General features: G+C 56.1%; 3 protein-coding genes across 3 annotated transcripts in view; 2 read left to right on the top strand and 1 right to left on the bottom strand.

Moving 5' to 3' along the window:
* The window catches only part of LOC144242995 (olfactory receptor 6V1-like), a 309970-nt gene that overhangs the window by 63732 nt on the left and 219261 nt on the right, over nt 1-26977 (top strand). The window lies entirely within an intron of this gene.
* EPHA1 (EPH receptor A1) lies at nt 3688-18735 on the top strand. Its single transcript, XM_077778025.1, has 17 exons — nt 3688-3751; nt 7888-8169; nt 10075-10477; nt 10718-10873; nt 11162-11506; nt 11660-11787; nt 12049-12199; nt 13095-13191; nt 13417-13475; nt 14288-14413; nt 15243-15428; nt 15589-15650; nt 15772-15978; nt 16152-16301; nt 16551-16744; nt 18140-18295; nt 18379-18735. The coding sequence occupies exons 1-17, from the start codon at nt 3692-3694 to the stop codon at nt 18455-18457; spliced, it is 2841 nt and encodes a 946-aa protein (XP_077634151.1). The 5' UTR covers nt 3688-3691; the 3' UTR covers nt 18458-18735.
* ZYX (zyxin) overlaps nt 18855-26977 on the bottom strand; it is a 23574-nt gene continuing 15451 nt past the window's right edge. Inside the window, exons 3-10 of the mRNA XM_077778031.1 lie at nt 26714-26975; nt 26469-26561; nt 25873-26373; nt 21783-21903; nt 21511-21680; nt 21198-21376; nt 19972-20092; nt 18855-19373 (exon numbers count right to left, since the gene is read on the bottom strand). Coding sequence (XP_077634157.1) covers nt 19269-19373; nt 19972-20092; nt 21198-21376; nt 21511-21680; nt 21783-21903; nt 25873-26373; nt 26469-26561; nt 26714-26975 — 1552 coding nt within the window. The 3' untranslated portion in view covers nt 18855-19268. The remainder of the gene's footprint in view (nt 19374-19971; nt 20093-21197; nt 21377-21510; nt 21681-21782; nt 21904-25872; nt 26374-26468; nt 26562-26713; nt 26976-26977) is intronic.

Genomic DNA, 26977 nt, shown 5'->3' with positions numbered 1-26977 from the left:
TGGATTGTTCAATAATGCCTGCGGGCATCCACACAGGGACCAGTGGCCAACAAACCAGAAGGAGCAAAGTGCTGATGCCCACAACCTGCACGGTCCTCAGGGGCATCATGTTGAAAGGAAAAGCCAGACTCAGGAGACTACAGGAAATTCTGGCCCCGGGGGAAACTCATCTATAAGGACAGGAAGCCTAGGGCCCAGGAGGGAGTGGCAGCGAAGAACACTGAGGGCCCTTCTGGGTGATGAAAGTGCTCTGGGTCTTGAGTGAGACAGTGGTTATGAGGGTGGATGCCTTTCTCAGAACCCACTGAACTGTGCTCTTGGAACGGGTGCAATTCATGTTATGCAAATTATCCCTCGCAAAGTTGCTTTTTAAAAGAAAAAAACGTGATGCCTTAGTCACAGAGGCTGTTCTACTCGAGGAGCTCCCTGGAGGAGACTCAGTAAGCCACACCTCCAACTCCGTCCCAGGGCCTGGGGTCTGTGTGGTGCCCTACTGCTAGGAGCACTTTCTCCTCTTCCAATCATCGATCATAGGATCATAGCACCCACCCCCCTGCCGTTTTATAGCCAAGGAAACAGAGACACAAAATAGCTAAATGAGCTGGCCTATGTCTTTCACTCCTAATCCTGCCATTTTTCCTGGAACTGGCCTTGGAGATCACTCGAATGTAGGGAAACTAAGGTCCAGAGAGTGTAAACAGCCTGACAAAAGCAATAGTGCTGGTTAAGGGTAGAGGCCAAAATCAAGGCCTGCCTCGGCCCGCACAAATGGAATGAGGAACTGTCAAGCTGGGAGCATCCTGAATGGAGGTAGGAGGTGGGCTTTCCTTCCCCTTCTGCATCCCTTCCAGAACCTGGACAGAGAAGCAATCTTCAAACAAAAGCAAGGCTCTTTTCCAGCCCTTTCCACGCCACCTCTCATGCCCGGAGCAGCCCCCACCCCACCCCCTTCAGTCCCAAGGGTCTTGTAACTTTAACAAACTACAGCAACGAGCACATGCATTACCTCACCACAGTCTGGCTTATTTCCTAGCAGTAATTGTCCAAAGCTTGCTCCATTTCCCCCCTTCTGTTGGCTGTGCACCCTTCACCCATTCCTCCCTGCTGAAATCACAAAGCTCTGACCCCGGTGGGCCTGCAGGAGACTCCGCCTCCTTCCCAAAGTACTTACCATTAGAAAGCGGCCCCTGGTGCTTAACAGTGTGTAGACATTGGCCTCGCTGTATACATTCTAAAAGCATGCATGTGTGTGTGTGCTTAGGGGGAAAATCCTGGGAGAATCTCAAGACACAACTGGCGGCCATTAACACTAGGGAGAGGAATTAGAGGGTGGAAGGGAGGATTCTACTTCCCATTTTGTTTCTCTTCTGTTCAGCGTGAATTTTCCCACCAATGTCCATGGATTACTCTGATTTATGTATGCCAGTGAAGATAGTCTGGGCCAGAAAATTATAAGCCATTTTCTTCTTATACTGAATCTATACAAAAAAAATAGAACACCTGAGAAGTATTGTTATTAATAAAGTAAACACCTGTAAGGCACCACCTCCCTTTCTCCACAGTCACTGAAATATGCAACAACTGAAATGATACAAAGACTATGAATGATTCACCCAAATGAGGTGGAGCCAGGGAGGGGTAGAGAAAGGAGAGGCCCCAGGAGTGGAGCCCCCACCATCCTGAAGAGATGCATCACTCCCCTTTGAGCCACTGAAGTCCCCATTTTGCACCTCAGCTGGGCTCTGCTCCTGTCATTTGAGTCAAATGCATTTGCTTTATGTCCTAGCCCTCAACACTCCTCCCAACCAATAGCTTGTTTAGGGCAGGGAATGTCTTACTCTTAGAGTCTCTCAGAGCTTGATGCGTGCAGAGTAGAAAGAGAATAAAACATTTACTGAATATAACGTAAGGCGGTCTCCAAGAGGATGGGAGGGACATGGGCTGTCTCCCCCGAGACAGGGCTGAAGCAGGCTGGACCTGCTCCCTCTGAACACTTGTGCTCAGAACCCCTCACAGGTTCCTCTCTTTTGCTCTGTAAAGCTCATGGCAACATGTTTACCAAGACCTTCCCTGCTCTGGCCACACCTGCCTCTCTGCCCTGCTCCCAAGACAAATCCTGTGCCCCAGCAGTCAAACTGGTCCACTCGCCACTCCCAGAGCACACCTTGGGGCTCCGTGCCTCAGGCCCTTACTCATGCCTTTCCCAATCTCTGCCACTGAAAACCCAGCTCACAAGGCCTACTCCCTAAAGACTCGCCTACTGTGCCCCGAAGGCTGGGCTTCCTTCCTCTTCCAACTCCCCAGGTGCTTCCCTAAGAGTTGTAGCCCACCTTGCATTATGGTCACCTACGCCTCCCCTACTGCAGCATAAAACCCTGCCTTCCCCTGTGCCTATTACATTGCCAGGACCTTTAGAAACGGAGAGGGAGAAACACAAAGGTGTAGTTCAAGTCAGAGGTAGAATTAGGTTAAAGGCTGTGGATCACGACAGGGTTGGGTTTAAGATTAGAATTAGAATTGGGTTAGTCGATTCCTAGTCCCACCCACTAGGCGGCGCCCGCAGTCTCATTCCGGTCAAGACGCCTCCGATTTTTGAAGTTTATTACCTGTCTAACAAGTTTCCNGTACCGACCCCCGCTCCCGCCCCCCCTTCCCCTGGGGCCCGGCCGGCACCCTTGTCCAGAAGCCGGCATTCCTGCGGAGGCCCCCTCCGCGCGCCCCTCTCCAGCGCTCTTGTTTCGCCCTGCCGCCAGGCGATCGACTGGCCAGGCCAGTCTTTGGTCTTTGACCCCCTAATCAACTGCTTTCCCGGGTCAGTCACCCTGGTCAACGGTTTGCGTCTGGTGGTGGGGAGGGACCTCCTGCCCGCTGCGAAGAAGCAGCGTCCAGACCCGCACGCCAGTAATCGTGGGGATCCCTCATTCCCAGGCAGTCGCAGTCTCAGGTGCCCAACCCAGGGATCCGGATCTTACTTAGTCGGAGGTGGGAAGTCCCTTTATGCCATCCTAGGCCTAGGCCGGAGGGGGGGGAAGAGGGGGGCAGAGAGAACTGCCGCTGGGGATGGATTCGAACTCGGGGTGCAGGAGTTTCTAGATGTAGAGAGAAAGCCTTACAGGCGAAGGCTTGCACACCCTCTCTGGCCCTACTACCCCTTCTTCCCAGGCTCAAGGGCCAGGCCTGGTACCCTCACTGCGTACCCTCACCCACAGGCAGAGCAGGCTATTTGCCTGTGGGAGGGAAACTCCCCATCCAGGAACCCCGGTAAGGTTCCCTGTCCGCACCCTACGCACTCATGACCCCAGGGGCTGAGATCCTTTCTTGCCCACCTGCTTTTCCAACTCTGCACCTGATGGATTTCCCCGGGCTGCAGCAGCCACTGCTGAGTGACAGGGTGCAGGTCTTACAGGGGGCTGCGATTCCCAACACTTCCTGCCTTGACTTTGGTCAAGGATCCAGCCCTCCAACCCTTGCCCGACTCTGCCTTCCTCCCTTCACACTCTAGAGGAAGACAGACTAATCCCTGAGCTCTTCACTCCTCCTTCCTGGGCTAAACCTCAGGAAGCCACAGCTGTTAGGAACAGGATGTTGAAGCCTTGGAACTGGGGGCCCAGAATGAGGAATGTGTGTTGCACGTGTGGGGCCTCCTCCCCCAGAAGTGACCGACCTTTCTCTCACCACTTCAGTCACTCTGATGGACACGAGCACAGCACAGGGAGAGCTCGGCTGGCTGCTGGACCCCCCAGAGGATGGGGTAAGTGTCAAGGGAGGGAAGGCTCAAAGCTGCAGGCCAGTGGGAAATGGGCGGGCGGAGAGGTGGGTGGAGGAACGGAGAAAAGAGCAGGAAAAACTGGAAGTGTCTCCTCAGGGAGGGGGAAGGGAGGTGAGTCAGAGCCTCCCGAATGTGACATTTGGGGGGGGGGGTTCAGGCTTCACCCCATGAAGAACGCTTCAATGCCTGGCTCCTCCCCTCCCTGCCCCAGAGAGAGGGGGCTAAATACTTACAAGGACTTGGGAGGACATTGGGGGGGGGTGGTGATGAGACCACAATCCCCCAGGGAGGTGATGAACGGGACGGTTGAGGGCTAAGAACCAAAACACCAGATGTGTCCTCAATGTGAAGTCCATCTAACCCAAAAGAGCTGCACAGACAGACTTCAGAGAGTGAGGGAACCCCCTAAAAGCGGATTCTAAGTTGTGTATACATACGTAGGGGATATTCTTTTCTGGAGAGGAAAGCCAAAGTTCTCAGTAAATTCTTCAAAGGGTGTTTGACTCCCCAAAACTAAAAGCTGCCCCCCCCCACTAGAGGTCCCTGAGCCCTTGGCACCTTGCCCACCCTCTTGAGCGTGCGTTCCAGCCGTGTGAAACTGCTCCAAGTCCCTTCCATCCTTGGCTATTCCTAAGACCTAGTGAGCAAAGGTGGGTTCTTGGGAGTCCCAGGGCACACCTTTCCACCACCCCGCAGAGCTGGCCACGGAACCCCCGGAGGCTGCCCTGGTTGTCTCTGCTCCCTGGAGTCTGGCCTCAGGGCCTCCTTCCCTCTGGTCCCGGACCCCTTTGGCCTTCCTATTCCCGTAGGAACGCAGCCTCTATTTCTGGTATTGGGGTCACTTGCTTTCTTTCCCTCTGGGTCCTAGGGTCCCGGCTCTACTCCTAGTTCTCCCACAGAGTGGCCTATAATTAGAATTAATAGACTAAACCATAATGTATCCTACAGGAGGGGCTGCTTGGAAAATCCTGGATTAGGCCAGCCGTAATAGGCGCCTCATCTCATAAACCAGCTAATCACTCCACAATGAGGGCTGCAGGTCCATTAGCTGCTCCCACAGGCCTTCGCTGCGCCCCGGCCACCCCCACCCAAATAACTCTTCCCTAATTGGGCTGCAGTGGAAGGAAGGCCCCTTGTGCAGCTCAGACCAAACAGCTTTCCCCCGGAGGGCAAGAAGACGAGAGCAGTTACAGACTCCCAATGTCTACCTCGTCCCCTCCCCTCATGTCTCTGTCTCTGTCTCTCTCTCTCTCTCTCTCACACACACACACACACACACACAGATTCATGCTCGCCAGAATGTACCCATGGAACAGCCAGCAGCCTGAGCGATAAGTGAAAGGATCCTTGCTGCTGATCCTGGGCAGCTGGCTCTCCCCATCTGTCACCACAGAACTGGGAGGGCAAGTCACAGCTGGGAACATCTGCTTCGCCTGGCTCCAGCTGCAGCCATGGCAATCTAGCTAATGAGCTGCACATTAACCGCCTACCACCCTTCCACCTGACCTCCACCCCATGCCTTCCTCTTGGGCTTTCTCATCACAGCTTCCTGCTAAGAACAGGCCCCAGGTGCCTTCACTGCTGGACGCCCCTTGCTCAATCTTTGAACTACCTGACACAATGCAAAAATAAGTACCTCAGATATGCCTGCCACTGCTCCACCCAATTCTTAGTTGATGGAGCTTTCTCCTACTTTTTCCCAGAGCTGAGAGTAGCAATCTTCCCTTAGAGAAGATGTCCCAAGGGCCTCAGGCTCCTCTATAAGGCTCAGGTCACCATCTCAGCAGTTCGCGAGTTTGAGGCCCATGTGGGGCTTTGTGTTGACAGCATAGAGCCTGCTTGGGATTCTCTCACTCCTCTCTCTGCCCCTCCCTCACGCACATGCATGTGCGCGCACTCTCGCTCTCTCTCTCTCAAAACTAAGTAAACTTTTTAAAAAACTGATTTTAAAAATAAAACAAGGAAGAAGAAGAATATAAAGTTACATCTCCATTTCATACTATACACCAAATAATAAATTCTAGGGAGATTAAAAAATCTAAAAACAAAATCCACAGAAATATCAAGAGACAATACAGAAGATCCTTGTAAGTTGGGAATGAGAGAGCTTCCCAAGCAAAATACACAACCTAGAATTCATAAATGGAGCGAAGATAGATGTTACTCTGTAAAACTTTTAAATGTAGGCCAACATCAAAGATATCATTAGCAAATTAAGTGGCATGACATGAAGAAAACACCTGAAGCATATTTCAAGCAAACGATTAGCATCTATAATGTAAAAAAAGGAAAAAAAATGTTCATCCAAATGAACAGTCAAAAGGTAACAGGAAAAATTTACAAACACATAATCACGTAAAAATACAGAGAGCCAATGAACAAAATAGAAACACAGCCTCCTTCTCAAAGAAATGTAAATTAAAATGGCAAGAAGCTGCGGTTTGTCCATAAGAGAAGCCAAAGATGAAGGAGATCTTTAATATCCAGGTTTTCAAAAAAGGAGCCCTCATGCATGGTTGGTGAAAGTGTAAGTTGATAAATCCTTTTTGGAGGCCAATTTGACAGTACCTTCTTAAAAAATTTAAAATACTTACCTTTTAGTACAGCACTTGTACAGAAATCTTATAGAAATCTATACGTTTACTTAAAACAAAACAAAAAACAAAAACTAGAAGCTCCCTAAATGTTCAACAATAGGAAAATAGTTAAATTATGGCACACCCTTAAATGAAATACTATTTTATGAATTGCTAAAAAGACTTAGGTAGACCTACTTAGACTCTTGTGGACATCTTTCAAAGATTTTTTATTTGTTAAAAACAAAAAGTAGGTTACAGAATAACATGTTAAAAAATTATGTGAAAAACATTCACACATTTCTCTAGAGGCACTGAAAATGGTCTGGGGGACTTTACTCCAAACTGTTAAAGAGTAATTGCCTGGGAAGAGGTAGTCAGGTGAGAAGACTTTCACTTTATACTATATATGTTTATTCTTTGAGTTAAAAAAAAAGTATTTATTTTGAAAGAGAGAGAGAAAGTGCATGCATGAGCATGGGGGAAGGGCAGAGAGAAAGGGAGAGAGAATCACAAGCAGGCTTGGCACAATCAACCCAGAGCCCAATGTGTGGCTTCAATTCATGAACCTTGAGATCATGACCTGAGCCGAAGTCCAATGCTTAACTTACTAAGCCACCCAGATGCCCCTGCTTTGACTTTTCATAATTAGCCCATAGAGACATAATGATCAAGAACATAGGGGCACCTGGCTGGCTCAGTGAAGCATGTGACTCTTGATCTCAGGGTCATGAGTTCAAGACCCACACTGGGCATGGAGCCTACTTAAAAAAAAAAAAAAAAAAAAAAAAAGAGTGGTTACCTCTGGAGCCTACAATGCCTGGGTGCACATCCCAGCTCTGCCTCCTAACTACTGAGTGCATAGGGCAAGTCACTTAACCTCGCTGTGACTCAGTTTCCGTCATGGAAAGTGTTTATGACAGTGACTGGTGCATGGTGAGTGCTGTATTAGTGCTAGCCATTGTTATTGCTAAGTTTAAAAACAGAATGCTTTTCATGTAAAAGCAGTTAAGGGGGTGGGCTGGATGGTGTCTAGGAGTCCACCCAACCCCATCCTTTGTTGATTTTGATAGTGCCCATACCTAGAAGGAATGGAGAGGGTGAGTTCCCTCCCTACAGAAGAGATCTATGCTTATCTGTGCCCTCCAAAAGCTTAGGGACCTTAATATTAAACGTAGTATCCTCTTCTCTAAATAAATCAGCAGAAAGGTTTTGTGAATGAGCTTCTGCCATAAAAGTCAGCCTTTGGGGCACTTGACAGTCCTGACTGTTGAGACAGGTAAAAAGCACTGCCCATAAATCTACAGCTGGAGTGGGCTCACTGAAGAGATCCAGGCTGGNGTCTTGCCCATCCTATATCGAACTAAATCCTAACTCTAAGCATTTCACTGATTGTCCTGGGGCCCTGGGGTGGGAAGAGACCAGGACAAGTAGAAGAACTGGAAGAGTTCTGACACCAGCTTCCCCATCATCAGCTCTAGAAAACCAGAGTTCGGGGAGCAGGTGATAACTCGGAGCCTAACTCGTATTTTCCTCTCGCAGTGGATTGAAGCGCAGCAGATATTGAATGGGACCCTCCTCTACATGTACCAGGACTGCCCACTGCAGGATGGCGGGGACACCGACCACTGGCTGCGCTCCAACTGGATTTACCGCGGGGAGGAAGCTTCGCGAGTCCACGTGGAGCTACAATTCACCGTGCGGGACTGTAAGAGCTTCCCGGGGGACGCCAGGCCTCTGGGCTGCAAGGAGACCTTCAACCTCCTGTACATGGAGAGTGACCAGGACGTGGGCATTCAGCTCCGACGGCCCTTGTTCCAGAAGGTGCTTCTACCCCGCCCCGCCCCCCATCCTTGCCGTTTTGGTCCTAACACTGGTTCCTGCCTCACTCTTTTCCGTGACTCCGCTCAGCTCAGGAAAAGAGAAAGAGGATCTAGGGGTCAAGTCAGGACAAGAATGTAGGACTAGAACTCAGAAGAGGCGGATGTGAGTAGCGTAGTACCCCCCCCCCCTTGACCCTGACCTGCGGGACACACCTCCCAGGGCCCCCACGGGGTGCCTGCGCCGACAGTACTGAGCCCCGACACGTACACTGCGGTGGGTAGGCTTTCACGTATACATCAGGCAGAGACGGAAACGCAACGCTAGCTCGCAATAAAATAAAACAATTATCACAATATACCGTAACACAAGTTATCAGAGGATAGTCGCTGCCCCTCCCTCTCTCTCTTACGGTGCTGTACTCACCCTTCTTGGGGCGCTGGGAGACGGCAAAACGCCTTTCCAGGAGAGGAAGCGAGGAGAAGCACGCAGGCGCTGACGTCAGCCTTGTGCCGTGCGTGACGTGACGTGACGCGATGCGACGCGACGCGACGCAAACGCAGAAGCATCGGGCTACTATTGCCTTCTGACGCAAGGTCCGGAGGAGGAGCCTCTGCCCGCAGGCGCACTTGACCGCCTTGCCGGCCTTGACCTTGACCGCTGTGAGGCCGCGGCCGACCGCAGAAGCCCGACCGCGGATACGGAGGAGCAAGCAGCTCTACCTTTTCTGCTCCGTCTGGCCTTTGGGCTCTGCACTTAACCTCTGGGAGGTTTTCTCGTCTTCAAATAGTGTTGATAATCGTGCCGCCCTTATCTGTTTCAGAGGCTTTGCCTCCATTGAGATAACAGCATTCCCTGGTGGAGGTATTTGGACTTTTGCTATCAGCACCCAGGCTGCTCGTGTGTGACACACCCCCATGGGTCTACTTGGAGCTCTGTAGGGAGACACTTCTCTGTAGGCTCTGTCTCTAATGCCATCCCTTTCTCTCTCCTACTCAAGAAGACGTACCGGAATGCAAAAGCATTAGGAGCATATTACTATAGGATGTGCTCTCATTTTTTTTTCCCAAAGAGGTGTTGTAAACTTTGTTATTAGTATTAAATTAATGATGACGCACTTTATAACGGATCACCTCATTGGCACAGACGTTGGGAACACCTTCGAATAGTGGAAATTATATGGGCTGTAGCGTCTCACTGCCTGGGTACCGGTCCCATCATGTAGCTGTGTGATCTCGTAAGTGGTCTCTAGCCATTCTTCGCCTTAGTTTCTTCATCCATTAAATGGGGATGGCAATCCCTCCTGCCTCACAGGTTTATTGCAGGGACTCAACAGCACAACACACTTAAGATACTTAGCTCAGTAGCTCATACATAATAAGCCCTTGGTTTATGGTTGTGTAAACTGTATTTATTTTATATTTTAATGTTCATTTATTTTGAGAGAGAGAGACCGAGTATGAGCGGGGGAGGGGCAGAGAGGAAGGGAGTCAGAATCCAAAGCACCCTCCAGGCACTGAGCTGTCAGCACCAAGCCCTACACAGGGCTCAAATCGTGAGATCATGACCTGAGCCAAAGTCAGAGGCTTAACTGACTGAGCCACTCAGGCGCCCCTAAAGTATTTTTTTTTTAATGCTTATTTATTTTTGAGAGAAAGAGTGCAAATGTGGGAGGAGGGAGAGAAAGCAGAAGATCCAAAGCAGGCTCTGCACTGTACAGCAGACAGCCTGATGCAGGGCTTGAACTCACAAACCATGAGATCGTAACCTGAGCTAAAGTCGGACGCTCAACCACTGCAACTAGGCAACCCTAAATTATAAAGAGTTACAGAGCCAACAACTGTTTTCTGTTCCCTGGGAATGACGCGTGACTTTGCAATTCTCTTCTCTCCCATCCCGCCTTCCCAGGTAACCACTGTGGCTGCAGACCAGAGCTTCACCGTCCGAGACTTCGCATCTGGCACTGCGAAGCTGAATGTGGAGCGCTACTCCTTGGGCCGCCTGACCCGCCGAGGCCTCTACCTCGCTTTCCACAACCCAGGTGCCTGTTTGGCCCTGGTGTCTGTACGGGTGTTCTACCAGCGCTGTTCTGAGATGGTGCACGGCTTTGCCCAATTCCCCGACACTCTGCCCGGACCCGGCGGGTTGGTGGAAGTGGCAGGGACCTGCTTGCCCCATGCCCAGGCCAGCCCCGGGCCCGCAGGTGTGCCCCGCATGCACTGCAGTCCGGAGGGTGAGTGGTTGGTGCCCGTGGGCCGATGCCACTGTGAGCCTGGCTATGAGGAAGGCAGCAGCGGCAAAGGATGCCTGGGTAAGGAGACCGGAGGAGGTGGTGGGGACTCGCAGGGGCCACTCGGGGGAGGGTCTCCAGGTGCCGATGGAGGGAAGGAGGTCTATGCTGCATCTTTGCGATGTGTAGACTGTGGCTGAGCACCCCAAGAGACACAGGCAGGGTGTTTCTGGAACAAAGAATTGGAGGCGGTGGAGAATGGGGATGATTCTGCCTGTAAAAACATTGCACCACCTTGGCTCTGCCGCATTCTCCCTCCAGCCTGCCCTAGCGGCTCCTATCGGGCAGACACAGATGCGCCACACTGTCTCAAGTGTCCAGAGCACAGCACAGCCAACTCTGAGGGGGCCACCATCTGTACCTGTGAGAGCGGCCATTTCCGAGCCCTTGGGGAGGGCCCCCAGGTGGCCTGCACGCGTGAGTCCAAGGGGCTGGGCCTGGCCATCTGTGAGGAGGTGCAGGACCTTTGTTGAGCCCAAGTTATGGTCGAAGTTTCCCATAATTTTTCAGATATTGGTCACCATTTAAAGTGCCAGGTGCTTAAAGCCCCTCCCCTTCCCCCCACTTTCCCCGGAAAAATGCAGAGCTGAGCTGGGTGGGAATCCGATCTCCCAGCGAGGCCTTTGGAGGTGGGAGGAGGCAGGGGCCAGCGGCTTGGATGAGAGCAAAGCTGGTTCCTCCTAATGGCCCGTCTTCTCCTTACAGGGCCCCCCTCGGTTCCCCGAAACCTGAGCTTCTCTGTTTTGGGGAATCAGCTCTCCCTGCGTTGGCAACCCCCAGCAGATATGGGGGGGCGCCAGGATGTGAGGTACAGTGTGGGGTGTTCTCAGTGTCGGGGAGCAGCGGTGGACGGGGGACCCTGCCAGCCCTGTGGGGGAACTGTGCGCTTTTCCCCGGGAGCCAGCGGGCTCACGGCACCAGCTGTGCGCGTCAACGGCCTTGACCCCTACGCCAACTACACCTTTAACATCGAGGCCCAGAATGGAGTGTCGGGGCTGGGCGCGTCCACGCATGCCAGCGCCTCACTGAGCATCAGCATGGGCCACGCAGGTGAGTGACCTGGCCAAGGGCCAGGACAGGACTCAAGGAAACCAGAAGGGCTCAGGACCACAGAGACAAACTGATGGGCAGGACGCAAGCAAAAAGTGACATAAGTTCTTTCCTCTTTCTTTCCACACCCCCTGGAACCCTCTTGACCCACAGAGTCACTGTCAGGCTTGTCCCTGAGGCTGGTAAAGAAGGAGCCACGGCAGCTGGAACTGACCTGGGCAGGGTCCCGGCCCCGTAGTCCAGGGGGGAACCTGAGTTACGAGCTGCATGTGCTGAATCAGGTGAGGGTGAGGCAGAGAGACAGTCCCCGGTGTCTGGATGTCTGTTCTGGGGCACACCCTGCCATTCCTTGCCTGGGTTATGGGACAGAGGGAGAAATGACCAAAGTGAACTGTGTGGCTTTCTTAGGACAAAGCCTACAAATGGCCCTGCCCTGACCATTCCCCAACCCACCCCTGTCCACACGATCCCACCAAGACTGCCCATCACCTCCACCAGGTCTCACTCTGCACAGCCCAGTTTCCATTGGTTCTCATCCACAGGACGAAGAAAGGCACCAGATGGTTCTAGAACCCAGGGTCTTGCTGACCGAACTGCAGCCAGACACCACGTACATTGTCAGAGTTCGAATGGTGACCCCTCTAGGGCCTGGCCCTTTCTCCCCTGACCATGAGTTCCGGACGAGCCCGCCAGGTGGGTGGGTTATCATGTGTTCTGCCCCAAACACACATGTACCTGTCGTCCCACTGAGGCTTCTCAAATACTGCTCCAATCAGCCACCTTTCCTCTTCCACTGCTCACCTGCACATACACATACATGCACGTGCGTGCACATAGGAGCTGCCTCGGGGGGAGAGCCCCACATGGACTCCCAGGAAGCCCCCGCCCCATGGTAATCTCAGACATTTTTTTTAAAGAGAGAGAGAGAGCATGCAAGTGGGGGGAGGGGCACAGAGAGAGAGGGAGAGAGAAAGACTCTTAAATGGGCTCCACACTCAGCAAGGACCTGGGACCCACGACCTGAGCTGAAATCAAGAGGCAGACACCGGGGGACACCTGGGTGGCTCAGTTCATTAAGTGACTGACTCTTGGTTTCAGCTCAGGACATCATCTCATGTTTCGTGAGTTTGAGCCCTGCATCGGGCTCCACACTGACAATGTGGAGCCTGCTTGGGATTCTCTCTCTACCTCTGTCTGCCCCTCCCTCACTTACTCTTCTCTCTCAAAAATGAAAAAATAAACTTAAAAAAAAAAAAGAGTAGGACACTGAACCAACTGAGCTACCCAGGCGGCCCTCCTCAGACACACCTTCTGATGCTGGATCCTGCCAGCCGGTATCTGGCCAAATCTCACCACCCCCTCCACCCACCCCCCGTTTTGTGCTCATCGAAAGGGAGCCCCAAGCTAGTGGCCCCAGCGCGAGGCCTCTCCACATGCTCCCTCTCTCTCTCTCACACACCCCATCTCTTCGGGTAGGGGGTGCACACCTGAGGCCACTGAGGGACCTGCCCCCAGGTGTGCCCTTGTAGCCTTCACCAGCCCTGTGGACTCTGAGCCCTCCAGACCTCCTCACCCCCCTGTGCCACAGTTTCCAGGGGCCTGACCGGAGGAGAGATCGTGGCTGTCGTCTTTGGGCTGCTGCTGGGCATAGCTCTGCTGCTGGGGGTCCTCTGCTTCCGCTCCAGGTGCTCTTCCTGCCCCTCCCTGGCTGCCCCCCGGGGGCCCCAGAAGCCCCGAATGCAGCCCTGACACCCCTCCCTCCCCTAGTGTGCAAGCTCCCTCCGGCATTCCCCCACCCCGTCCTATGCCCCTAGCCCCTGTGGTTTGTGGGTAAAACACAGCCAGAGCCCCCCGGGCCCATGTGGCGGTTCCGGACCCTAAAGAATCTGCTCCCTCCCTCGTCCCCACAGGAAAGCTCAGCGGCGACACCAGCAGAGGCCCCGTGATCGTGTCACCGATGTGAACCGGGGTGAGCCCAGGGCACCTCTGTGTGTATGTTGGGGGGGCCGGGGGAGGTTGCAAGGCGCCCCTGGGATAGGACCAAAGAACCCACGTCTGCCAAGCCAACTCTGGGAGCAGGAGTCGGGGCCGTGGTCTCCAGAGCTTTTCTGTTTTGCTACCTAATTAACTTTGGTTAATTAACTTTGTGCTGATAGCCCCCCAGAGGCTCTATGCAATTACCTGTTAGCTCTTGGTGCCACTGTTGCGACACCCTGGCTGACCAGGTCTGCAAGCCGAGGCTCAGCAGCAGGGCAGCTGCTCCAGGCTCCCTGAAGTCCTCTGAGCACGTGGGCTGCCTGCCGGTCACCTCATTAGGTGCCCCCACGAAAGGGGGAGGCAGTGGGCCATCGAGGACCGGGGTGAGGGCGAGGCTTGTCTGGGAATGTGAATGAGGTGGGAGTGATTGGAGGAGTATGGCTAGCCGGGGTGAGGAGGAAGGGCAAGGGATTTGAAGTGTGGTCGGTGAGCCGTGGAAAGGTGGGGTAACTGGAGGCTGTGAACCGCTTTCAGCCCCAGGTTCTGGCCTGCCTCTCTGGGCCTTTGGGGGCAAGGACACAGAGCTTTACGTGTAGACAGAGGAAGAGCCTCATTGCTAAGGACGAAGACTTTTCTCCCACTTGAGCCAAATCAAGACTCTTATGGGAACAAAGGATGAGAAGTTTCGGGATGTGCTGCTGGCCCTCCCTCTCCTCTCCCCACCCCCGCAAAAAAACTCCTGAGCCTTGAAGTTGGAGTTCCTGTGGCTGAGCCTCCCCCTCCCCCACACCGTTCTCCCCACAGAGGACAAGCTGTGGCTGAAGCATTATGTGGACCTCCAAGCATATGAGGACCCTGCCCAAGGAGCCCTGGACTTCACCCAGGAGCTTGATCCAGGCTGGCTGATTGTGGATACTGTCATAGGAGAAGGTGAGCCCCGCAGGTCCCCTGTGTGTGGCAGCACAGAGCTGCGAGCCGGCTGGCCCCTCGGCTGGCCCAAGAGCGCCTAGATGAGTTCCTTTCTGCTCTACCCTGAATCCTCCTCGAATTGCCGTGGTCATGCTGTAACCCCTTCATCAGATGTCCTCGAGCAGCCCCTGCTCCGTACACAGTGTGCTTCTGTGGTTACGGACCTTCTGATGAACGGCCTCAAGCACATCATCTTTGTCAACCGAGGGGTCGCCGTGCCCAGGCTCAGGCTCTTCTCAGAAGGTTCCCAAACGTGGGAGGGCTTCAGAGCCTCCTTCGTCCCACATTCCACCCCACTAGGGCCCGGTGTCCTTGGGCTGCCCTGATCCCTTGGGTCACTGGAGGAAACGGATCTGAGCAGAGAACAAAGCTCGGCAGTGTCCTCGCTGGTTGTGCAGCCAGGCCAGCTGAGCTGTGACCGGAGAAGCTGGCAGTGGTTAGCCTCCCCAGTCACTGGTGCGCTGGCCCCGGCCCAGCCTGCCCCTTACGGACACAGCCCGGTGCCCCCACGCAACACGCATTCACCTGCCGTTTACCGAGCACCTACTTTTAGCTGAGCACTCTGCTCATCCCAGAGACCCCAGCGGCACCGCCGCGGAGCTGGTTGTGGAGCTGCACTGTTCCTCCAGACTCTCGTCCCCTTCCCTGGGAAGTGTAGGCAAGGCCCTGCCCCACAAAGGGCAAGCCTCTGTCCTGATCCAGAGAAGAAAAGAACCAGGATGCTTGCTAGCAGATATCGCTACCTGTCCCCTAGGGGCATTGGGCCATGGCCTGTTTTCTTTCCACCCAGGAGAGTTTGGGGAAGTGTGTCGAGGGACCCTGAGAATCCCCAACCAGGACTGCAAGACGGTGGCCATTAAGACTTTGAAAGACACATCTCCAGATGGCCAGTGGTGGAACTTCCTCCGAGAGGCCACCATCATGGGCCAGTTCAGCCACCCACACATTTTGCACCTGGAAGGCGTCGTCACAAAGAGTAGGAGCAGCGGGTCTCCTGGAGCATGGGGAGGGAAGGGGGGGAGGGAGGGCATGAGAGCACCGAAGCGTAGGGGAGATCTGCCGCCAAGGGCGGGAAGTCTGGGGCTGGGAGGAGATGGGGTAGAGGCTGCCAGGCCGACATGTGCTTTGTGTCTCAGGGAAGCCCATCATGATCATCACCGAGTTTATGGAGAACGGAGCCCTGGATGCCTTCCTGAGGGTGAGGAGGGTGGAGAGCCAGCTGGGGAGGGGAATGCACCCCGGATGCCTGGGTTTGGGCTCCTGGTTTGGGAGGAGGAGACCTTGCCAGGTCCCTAACTGGCCCGCTTGCCCTGCTGCAGGAACAGGAAGACCAGCTGGTCCCCGGGCAGCTGGTGGCTATGCTGCAGGGCATTGCGTCGGGCATGAACTACCTCAGCAACCACAGTTATGTCCACCGGGACCTGGCCGCCCGGAACATCCTAGTGAGTCAGAACCTGTGCTGCAAGGTGTCTGACTTTGGCCTGACCCGCCTCCTGGACAACCTTGATGGCACTTACGAAACCCAGGTTAGAACCCTGCGCTGCCCGCGCCCCTACTCACACGCAATTGTGTGCCGTGCATACAGTCACACATGCATGAGTACGGGACACGATAGTGCCTTATCCCTTCGCACAGGTGCTTTCTCGCGCCACTCCTTGCCCTGAAACACATCACCTTTCTGCCCTCCATGCCCTGTTAGGGAGGAAAGATCCCCATCCGTTGGACAGCCCCGGAAGCCATCGCCCATCGCATCTTCACCACGGCCAGTGACGTGTGGAGCTTTGGGATTGTGATGTGGGAGGTTCTGAGCTTTGGGGACAAACCCTACGGGGAGATGAGCAATCAGGAGGTAAGCCTGGGGGTCCTCCCCATGCCTCCCCTAACTCCCTTCTCATCTCCTCCCCCAGTCCTCCCGTGGCCCCTTCCTGTACTACCTCTTCTCCCTGACCCAGCTTTTCTGCTCCCTTGCTCCTCTGTCCCCGTATCTTTCTCCCTGTTCTCTCTCCGTCCTACAGTCCGGGGTGGGTCTAGGCTCTATTGCAATGATCTTGCGCCGCGGAGACTTCTCATGGGGCCCCTCCCCGCTCCCCTGCTGCAGGTCATGAAGAGCATTGAGGATGGGTACCGCCTACCCCCTCCTGTGGACTGCCCCGCCCCTCTCTATGAACTCATGAAGAACTGCTGGGCCTATGACCGAGCCCGTCGGCCCTCCTTCCACCAGCTGAAGGCACATCTGGAGCAGTTGCTTGCCAACCCCCACCCCCTGCGGACCATTGCCAACTTTGATCCCAGGTAACCACGTTGGAGAGGGCAAGCGGGTTCGGAGGCCAGATCTGGGAGAAAGGAAATGGGCATCAGCAACGCTCACTGAGTGCTGGGCCGTGGAGCTCTGGACAACGCAGCGTCCGCCCTTGGGGAGGAGACACCGTCCCGTCCTTGATAGCTCTGGTTGGTTCGGTAGATGGGAAGCAAGCACACAGGGAGGGAAAGCGCATATAAGCTGTGCTTCCAGCCAGATAACTACTCCAGAGAGCTTGGTCACTTGGGTGGGGGCTGGAGTGGGGGAGACAGAGCAACCAGCAAGTGCTAGAAGGTAGGATGTGTGCATATCATGGCCAAGGGAGGGGCAGCCTCGTGGGGTGGGGTCTCCCAAAGCACGTGGCCAGCCTGGGTTGGGGAGCTAGCAGCAGACCAGTTACAAATAGCGCAGGGTCCCAGCAGAGATGAAGCCGGAGAGGTGGCAGGGTCAGTGCAAGGGGGACCAGCTCTGCTGAGAAGTTTGGACTCTACCCTGAGCGCAGAGAACTACTGGCCAGTTTTTAAATCGGAGGGACAGGACCAGAATTGTGTTTTACCAGAAACACTGGCATGTGGAGGATGAACTGATGGCCGGGGTGAGGTGGGGGAGATGGGCACGGCTGGACTTTGAAGGCCGGATCCGGTGAACCAGCCCTGACATGCTGGCCTCCGTATCAAACCACCATATATAACCTTGTTTCTGGGAGAAAATGTGCTCCAAGCTCCAACTTTTGAAACTATCTTTTGAAGCAACAACTCCCTCGTATACTGGCGACTGTGTGTGCTAATCTTTCTGGAATGTTGAATATTTTTCTCCCAGCAGATTTACTTTGCTAATGGTTTTGGCTCCGGCTGGCTTCAGCACAGCAACGCTCATTGTCTTTGCGGGTGTTGGAGTGCAATAACAGCCGGGGCGGAGGGGGCGAGCGGTGGCTGCTCCCGGGAGCGGGGGGCCGCCCCGTAAACAGCAGGACCGTGCCTGGCTCCTGAGGCCTCTGCTCTCCTGCTGTCTGCTTCCCCTCTGCTGGGGCAGTGGACACTTGGGAGTCTTAGCCAGCCACCAGCTACCCGGAACGGACCACTCCAGTGGGAGAGGGGCTGGTGGCAGGCTTGTGCCGGCCCCTTCTCGTCCCCTGCATCTATCAGTGCCGCAGGACTGTCAGCCCGCCTGTCGCCGTGAGCACACCAGGACTCGGGCCAGGAAATGAGTTCACAGACAATGGCCGGGCTAATCCACAAAGTCCAGATAATCTCTGTGCTCAGACACCCAACTTGAATGCTGGCTGCCGACGCTCAGAGGCTGAGCTCCGGTTTCAGGAAAGCTGGGGCAGGAAGGCTGTGGACAGCCCCTGCATCTGCTGTGTGACTGAGGGACCCCTTGTCCCACAGGGTGACGCTCCGCCTGCCCAGCTTGAGTGGCTCCGACGGGATCCCCTATCGAAGCGTCCCTGAGTGGCTGGAGTCCATACGAATGAAACGCTATATTCTGCACTTCCACTCAGCTGGGCTGGACACCATGGAGTGTGTGCTGGAGCTGACGGCCGAGTGAGGACCCGGGGGTGGGGGGGCCGGACAGGGAGGGCTGCTGGGGGTTGAGCCGACTCACAGTCCCCTTTCGTTGCCCACAGGGACCTGGCACAGATGGGGATCACACTGCCAGGACACCAGAAGCGCATCCTTTGCAGTATTCAGGGATTCAAGGACTGAGCCCCTCCCTCACCTGGCCTGGCCTCAAAGAGCACGAATGGGGCCATGGTCACTCCCCATGGCCCTCCCCTCAACCTACAAGATGTAGGCCTTCGGTGCTGCTCCTGCCCACCCTTGCCTGAAGAACTCACCTCTGGGCCCCGGAGCCTTTGTTTTAAAAAGGGAGTTAGGGGAGGAAGTGAAAAGGTAATTGGGGGAGGGACTTGGGGGAGGGCTTAATATATATACATATACATATATATTTTTGTAAATAAACAGGAATGGCATTTTCACCTTTACCCCTGGCTTTTTTCTCCCTGGGTGAAAAGAGATAGGAGATCTCTTCCATCTCACCCATGAGGGCTGTACGCACAAGAAAGACTTACTCCTCAGAATTCTGGAAAACACAATNCCAGTCAACCCAGCCCAGCCCAGCCTCCCCGCGTCAGGGGGTCTCCCGGCTCTCAGCAAGCAGAGTACACGGCTGCTCGGCTGCTCGGGGACCAGCCGAGGGCATCGGTGCAGCAGTGAAAGCAGCAGCGCTCAACCTGGCGCCCCCTCGGGTGGGGCACACCTGGAGAGGGGTGGGTGGTCCCTGTGGGATGGGCCCGGGGGGTGGGGGGAAAGGACTGGAAACCCAGAGCTGGGTGCGGCAGCCCTGGGTCATGTCGGGGCCCTGCACAGGGCACGTGGGATATGGGGTGGGGGCTGGCATGAAAGGAGAGGCTAGACATGAAAAGATAACTGAAGGGGGCCAGGGCGGGTGGAGGGCAAGGTGGTCTCAGTGTGGGTGGTCCGCTGATGGGGGAGGAACGCCCCCGCCGGTGCCCACTCAGGTCTGGGCTCTGGCAGTGTGGCACTTCCGGCAGAGCACGTGGCCATCCAGGGGGAAGCAGCCGTTGTCGTCCGCCTCAATGGACAGTGGCTTCCCGCAATCCTGGGAGGAAGGAAGAAGAGTCCGCCGTCGGGAAGGCCCCTGTGCACCCCGCCCCCCCCACATACCTCCACCTTTAAATTAGGAAGACCAAACGCTCTATGGCTTGGCTGATGTCCAGCGTCACTGCCTGTGTCCCCAACCACACTTAGCCCCACTCCTACCCTCACTTCTACTACTGCCCATTTTCACTCTCGTCCCCTAGGCCTCTCCTGCCCAAGGCGGGCAGTGGGAGGAGCTGTTCCCAAGGCTTCCACCCAATACACGACGTGGGACCTCTCCCACCTGCCTCCACTCCCTCTCTCCCTCTCCCTCAAGCACATCCCCATCCCCACCGTAGCGAAGCCCCACAGCCCTCCTTCCCACTGGCCGCCCCCTTTCTTGGTTTATCAGAACTTCAGTGGAAACTCAGCGAAACCCCACAGAAGCCCCTCTCCCCATGATGCGCAGTGATGGGAGCATCTGGGTGGGGACAGCCACGAGCACCCCCCCCACCACTAAATTGCAGCTCTGATCTCCAGGCTGGTACTGCCCACCAACCACCTGGTAGTGAGCAGTGTCCCACCACCTCCCAGCCCTGGGGGCCAGGGGGCCAGCCAACCTCACACTTGTAGCACTTCATGTGGAAGTTCTTATCCAGAGCGACCACTCGCACGGTCTCCTCACGGCCAGGTTCAGGCATGATGGGCCCTTGACAGACGGAGCACCTGGGGGCGTACTGCCTGGAGGGGCCCAGAACGGGGCAAGGGGCAGGAGTCAGACGGAGGCAGCGGGTGCCCAGGGCTCCCCATGAAAGTGCAGGGGAGGGAGACGGCGGTTGCACAACGGGGCAGACGCAGCCCATTTTGCTCCACATCCCTAGGGAGGGGAAGCTCCACACCGAGACCTAAGACCAGCCATCTTATCTGCCCCTATCAAGGGAGATTTCCCACCTTTTCCCCTCACCCAGCCCAGAAACCTCTGCCACAGGGTCTTGACTCCCTGGACATCGGCACTGCAGCCAGCGGCATCTCCAGCCCTCATCCCTGCTCCCTTGACCCTCGCCTTCTGCCACACAGGTGTCCTGCCCGACCGCTGGGGTGCGCAGAGAGAGGGATGTGAAGTTCTGGACGCCTAAGGTGGAATTCTTAAAAACATACACCTCAGGGGGCACCTGGGCAGCTCAGTGGGTTAAGCTTCTGACTTTGGCTCAGGTCATGATCTCACAACTTGTGAGTTCAAGCCCTGCATCAGGCTCTGTGCTGACAGCTCAGAGCCTGGAGCTGGCTTCCGATTCTCTCTGACCCTCCCCTGCTTGTGCTCTGCCTCTCAAAAATCAATAAACATTTAAAAATTTTTTAAAAACAACATACACCTCAGACCCACTGTCAGAGGTGGGAGTCAGGCGCTGCAGTTTCTCTGTGCCGCCCCGTAGCTATGGGGTTCTGCTGCTGGCCTAAGAGCGTAGCCACCTTGTAAACATTGTTTCTAGGGAAAAGCCAGAGTTCCAAAAAGCTGATCTCCAAAAGAACTTTTAGAGCCCAGCCTGTGTGTGAGATGAAGTCATTCCAGCACACATTGTTGCATGCAAGACCGCACCCACAAGAAGCCTCCGCAAGCCAAAGGCCAGCAGGCATTTGCCAGTAGCCAAGACTTGCTACCAAGGTCTGAGGCCACCGGACATCGAAATCCAGATGAACTGGTGTCTGCTGTCTACACGAAGGATGTGGGGCCAGAAAGGAGGGCCGGGGGTTGGAGCGGTCTCGGAATCAGGAGGGCAGCCCGGCTCCCAGATGACTGGGGCTGGCAGCCAGAGAGGAGCCCAGAAGACAGGAGGTGGGTCCTCACTTGTGGTAGTCGGGTACACAGTGGGGCCGGTTGGCCTGGTCCACAATGAAGGAGGTGCCCTCCAGCGGGCAGGCGCAGACCACGCAGGTGAAGCACTGCGGGTGGTAGGCTTTGCCGGTGGCCCTCAGCATGCGGTCAGTGATGGGCTGCCCACAGGTGTTGCACTTCTCCAGCGTGTCCTAAGGAGGTAGCAGCGGGACATTGGCAGGGAACTGGCACCCAAAGGGCAGCTGCTGAGGCGCATCGGCCCCACGTCCGCACCCAGCCCCTGGCCGAGCCCCCCGGGGTGCCCCTCGGCCCGACCCTGACTCACAGTATAGCAACCCTCACAGTAGGGCGCCCCCTCCAGGCTGTAGAACTGCTGTCCCTGCAGCTGCTGCTCACACTGGTGGCAGGTAAAGCAGGTGATGTGGAACAACTGCCCCAGAGCCCGAACTGCAGGCTGCGTGCGTGCCAGGGGCTGATGACACCGGCCACAGAGCTCTGGGGAGGCCAGAGGAAACGAAAGTCAACAGGAGGAAGAAGCTTGCAAGGGATCCGAGGCTCGGCGGGNCCAGTGCGAAGGCGGAGGGGGAGTGAGCTCACCATTGACAGCCACATTCTGCCTCTGAGGATGCTCCATGTCCTGCATCAGCTGCTGGGTCAGCTGCTCCAGCTCCTCCACCTCCTTCAGAGTCAGAGGTCCCGGGGCCCCAGGCGCGCGGACCTGAAACCCCAATACTTTCTTCATACTCTCTTGCCGATCACCTTTCTCCAAGCACTTTTCCCAGCCAGCTTAGCCACTTTCTCCCAATGAGGACGAACTCCCCACGCATTTCCCCCGACGCTCAGGTTTGACTCTGAAAGCTCCTCATTCTCCCTCCCTGACCCCCAGCACCACACAAAAAGGGGAAGGGGGTGACCCTTCCACCCACTTTGCCCAAACCCCCCGGCCCCTGGGCGGTCACGGACAGGCCAGAACAACTGAGCGGACAGAGGCCACACACACAGCAGCTGAGGTCACTGAAGCAGCCAACACACCCGGCCACGCGTCAACTCCACAGAGCATGCTCACACATGGCCCCCCACAGAAGGTCGGCAAGTGATGGCGTGCGCACCCAAGTGCACACACACCTACCCGGCCCGCCTGCTGCCGAGCAGCCCCTGTCAGCGTGCGGATACAACACAGGCGGGAATCACAGGTTAACCCCCCACAGCTGTCTCTCAGAGCCCAGCCCACAGCTCCCCATGCCAGGGTCCAGAACCACCTGAGCCCACTCCCCCCGCAGCAGGCCTCGGAGAAGGACCATTCCCTAGGCCCGCCTACCCTTTCTCTTAAGGGGGTCCTGAGAGAGCTGCCGGCTGGGGGTGGGGTGCAAGTGAGGGGAGGGGGTCATTACCAGGAACCCTGAGCGGCCCCAAGGGGAGCTGCTGCAGTGTTTCCATGACATTCCATCAGAAACACGAGGTTGGTTTTCCCTGTACTGGATAAATCCGCCCAGGACTGTGGCCCCTGTCGCTGAATGTGCTACCTGTCACCTGCTAATGCTTTGGTTCCTGTAACACCTGGAACCCCAAAGCCTCCGAGCTACCTCCTCCCGCAGCCGCCTTCCCCTCGGCCCTGGCTCCACCATGCTCACACCTGCGTGCATCCAGAGGTCTGCAGCCGCTGCAGCTCCCCGTAAACTCCCACCGCCTCCCTGTGTCCCCTGTAAGCCCCTTCCCACGATGTAAGCGCCACCCTTCCCTCTCCCGATCTTCCCTTCCTGGCGTCTTGGGGACAGAGGCAGGGCCGCTTTAGACGCCTGTCCCGCTCTTCGGAAGTATGACCCATTCAGGGACATCCGTGCCCCACGGGTATCCACGGCCCTTCAAGGACACACTCAATCCCGCCACTGTTCCCTCTCTGCCTGCCACAGCTTCAGCACCCGTGGCTCTAGGCCCTCCAGCTCTTTCTTCAACTCCAGCGGCTCCAAACGTGCTTCCAGCTCAGACACCTTCCACCACGGAACCCTTCAGACCTGCCATTCACTGGTCAAGGTCATCGTGTGCCAAGCCCCTGGGCTCGACCTGCCGACGATTCCACCCTCCCTCCCCACTCACACCTACCCAAAGAGCCGATCAGAAAGGCTCCTCGGCCTCCCAACCCTCCTCCTACATCTTATGCATCAAAACTTTCTGGCTTGCCTCCCCGCCAAGTCTGGTCCCTTAACCACTTATTTCTACAAGGTCCTCGCAGCCACTCATGCCACCCTGAACCGCCATCTCTCGCTAATCTGGCTCCATCTCAACCCTGGGCCATGCCACTGCCCGCTTCCTGCTTCTGACTCCAAGCTGCAGAAAGTAGGTGGAGAGAGTGCTGAACACTGCAGAGTGAGCTCCCGAAACACTGCAGCGCCCTCTGCGCCCTCCAGCCTCAGCCCGGCCGTCTGGTATTTGGCTCCTGCGGATTCCCAGTCGCCTTCCCCACAGCAGCTGTTCCAAACCTTTCCATCTCCTCTCGAGCCCCCAACTGCGTCGTCCCCTCGCTCACTGATGACCTCACCTCCTACATGACTGAGAAGATGGAAGCCAGCCAGCCCCAGCTCCCTCCTCTCCCAGAAACACTGTGGCCACGCTGCCCTTGCTCTCTGGGAATGCCTGGGGGGCGGGGGCATCCCGGGCTCCCCCCCAGGACTCCATGGCAGCAGCAGCCCCCGCTCGCAGGCATCAGTCACCCCCCTTCCATCAGCTTCTTCCTCCTGCTTCTCCCTCACACACACACACTCCTTCCCCCGCCACAGGGCACCAACAGGCCACCCCACAGCCATCTACAACTTCTGAGTAGTCCAATCTCTGGCCTTAGTCCTCGCCTGCACCGCTGAAGAACTCGTCAGCCATCGCATTCTCTTCTCCCGAGACCTCGCTCTGTCCAGACACCCTCTTCCTCCCGCTGCCCTTCCTCCCCCTTGCCACTTGGTCAACCTGAGCATCACCCAAGATTCCTCCCGGGCCCTCAGCATCTCCTGCTCAGCAGCCCCTGGGTCCCTCGGCGGCCATCGCCGCACCTGGGTCACCACACACTACACCACGCACCTCCCCCACCCCCCGAGTCTGAGGCCCCCTCCTGACACCCAGGGCTCCATTTCTAACTGAATGACAGTCCCAGCTGAGGCCAAGTCCTCCTAGAACCTGTTGCTCAACAGACTGACAGTTGGACCCCTCCCCTTCCCGTCCAAACCATTTCCCCTTCTGGACTTCTCTATTCTGTCAGCAATACTGTCATTCCCCAACACACCCCTCCTCTTCCGAAGGCTGAAGGCTGGCTTATCGGCTACCAAGCCTGGAGGCTCTTCCTTTTTAACAGCTCTCCTATCTCGGCCTCATTTTTCATTTCAACTAACCCTACACTTGCCCAGGGGTGAACTCTCTTGTCACATTGCTGACCTCCGACCTCTAGCCCGCACCTCTGCCCAAAAACTTTCCCCAAAGCTTCCAAAAGCACACCTGGGCTGTCGGCTGTCGCCAGCCCTCCAACTGGGCCATGCAAGTCCTCAGAACCCATCTGTGCCTCTCCGGGACGGGCAGGCTCCCTTGGCGTGCCATTTTGTTATTTCCTCCTCCCTCCGGCCGCCCCTCCCCCACTCCCTCCCTCAGCACAGTTCTACAATACTCCCGCAGGAACTGGCTGCTGTTGTGCTCTTGTGCCCTTGAGTCTTACTCATGCTGTTCCTGCCCAAATGCCCTTCCTGCTCTTCTCCTCCCACCATCCTTCAAGATACACAAGCGCCACGACGCCTTTCCTAACTCGCAGGCCCCCATGTTGACACCTGTCCGGAGTTCCTGAAACACCAGATTCTGCAAAACTCACTGGCAGTCAGCATCTCTTCTCCACTGTGTCTGCACACAAACACCACCCCCCCCCACGCCATCAGTTACCTTGATGGCTGGTNTTTCCCTCTCACCTCAACCCCCGCCCCCCCCCCCAACAGAAGGCAGAAATGGTCAGACAGGAATAACTTTTCTATTTTTGAGCACTCAAGAGCTAGATACAGACCCCTTTCTACTTAGGGCGAGCTCCCTTAATCTGCATAACCGTTGTGTGGGATGTTATGGTAAAGGTGGGGAAACTGAGGCTCAAAGCTCACGTAACTTGCCAAGGGTCTTGTGAGCCGGTAATTCTATCCCAGGCCCATCTGACTCCCTCAGACTTAACCTCTTTGAGAGATCTCTTCCCTCCAGAGCACAGAGCACAGTGCCCGGCGCCCAGCTATGCTATGCTCCCTGTTTACTGCTGGCTGTTTACTGTTACTGTGACTCTTATCACCAGATGGGCCCTGGGGCAGTGACGGTGGATCAGAAGAGCAGAGAGATGAACTCAAGAATCCAAGAAGGGGGAAGAAGCAAGGTCAAACTGGTGATGATCTCATCTCTTTTAACATTCTAGGGGGAGAGGGCGCAAGGGAGAGCCCACCAAACCCTTCTCTTGATTCAGAGCCTGTGCTGCTCCCCCGAAGCCCAGTCAGGCCCCACCCAGACCCAGACCCTGCCAGGCACTCCTCAAAAGAGCTTTCTCTTGCCACTGACCCAACCGGGCCAACTTTAGAGGCTCAAAACTCCTATCCCACCACCCCCGCGTCCACCCCCCTCTCTGGGACCACCTGCGCCCTGTTCTCTGGCCCCCTGGTCTCAGCCTGGTCCTCCCACCCTCTCTCACCTGATTTTGGTTTTGAGCCGGTGGGGACACTGGATGCTGCTTCTCCTGCACTCGGGGCTTCTCCTTCTGCTGAGCATAGGTGAAGCTGGGGGGCTGAGGGGAGCCTGTGCTACTGGAAGAGGAGGCTTCAGGGGACCCCAACTTCTGACTGGGCTGTGACCCGGGTCCACCTGGGGCTCCAGGGCTGAACTTGGAAGTCACAGGAGTAAACTTGGGAGCCACTGGAGAAAACTTAGGGGCCGGAGATGGGGCTGGGGGTCCTCGAGGCTGGGTGTTTGCCAAAGGCACCGGCTGGGGCGGAACCTGGACCTGAGGCTTGGCCTGGGGCTGCACTTGGAAGTGGGTCTGGCTCGGAGGCTGAGCCTGAGCCTGGGGCAGAGGCTGGGAGCTAGAAGGGGACTTCCAAGGAGGCAGGGGTGCGGTGCCTCCAGCTGCAGGCTTAGTACTGGACTTGGGAACGAATGGAGTAGTGACCGGTGGGGGTACATATCCAGATGTCACCTGCAAGGGGAGGGACAGGGGAGACAAGCTCAGTTAGAGGAGCGGGCCGAACCCCTTCCTCCCCTCCCCACCTTTCCTCCCCTGCAGTCCCTTACCCGGGCTTTGAAGGGATCATTCCTGGTCATGTCATCCAGCAGGGAGGACAGAGAGTCGATTTCCAAATCAATACTGCTCACCTTCTCCCTGGGCTAGAGGGTCAGGGGTCAGAGCACCCATCCCAGGTCTCCATTCCCACCCCACCCCAGTCAGGTCAGAGACGCAGGGGAGATCAGAGGTAAGGACTCTCCTCTGCTCCCTTTGGGGGTGTCCCAGTGTAGCTGCCCTTCCCAAGCCTCCATACCTGTGGGGGGGGAGGTATGGCGGCCTCAGGCCCTCCCTCCTCCTCCAGTGGAGGCGGTGGGGAAGGGAAGATCTCCTCCTCCAGGGGCGCAGGGGGAAATGGCTCCTCGATAGGGGGAGGCGGAGGTGGGAAGGCACCTCCCAGGGCGCCCTCCGAGTCGTCGCCATCCCCAAGGAGAGGAGGGGGTGGCGGGGGGAAGTCTGAGGTAGAGACCAGAGAGGACAGTCGGGAGAAAGAACAGTCAGCGAGAGCCGCTCTACCCCT

The sequence above is a fragment of the Crocuta crocuta genome, unplaced genomic scaffold (genome assembly GCF_008692635.1).
Source record: "Crocuta crocuta isolate KB4526 unplaced genomic scaffold, BGI_CrCroc_1.0 scaffold128, whole genome shotgun sequence".
Lineage (NCBI taxonomy): Eukaryota > Metazoa > Chordata > Mammalia > Carnivora > Hyaenidae > Crocuta > Crocuta crocuta.
Note: the sequence above shows the minus strand (reverse complement) of the source record. Positions and strands in the feature narration are given on the sequence as shown.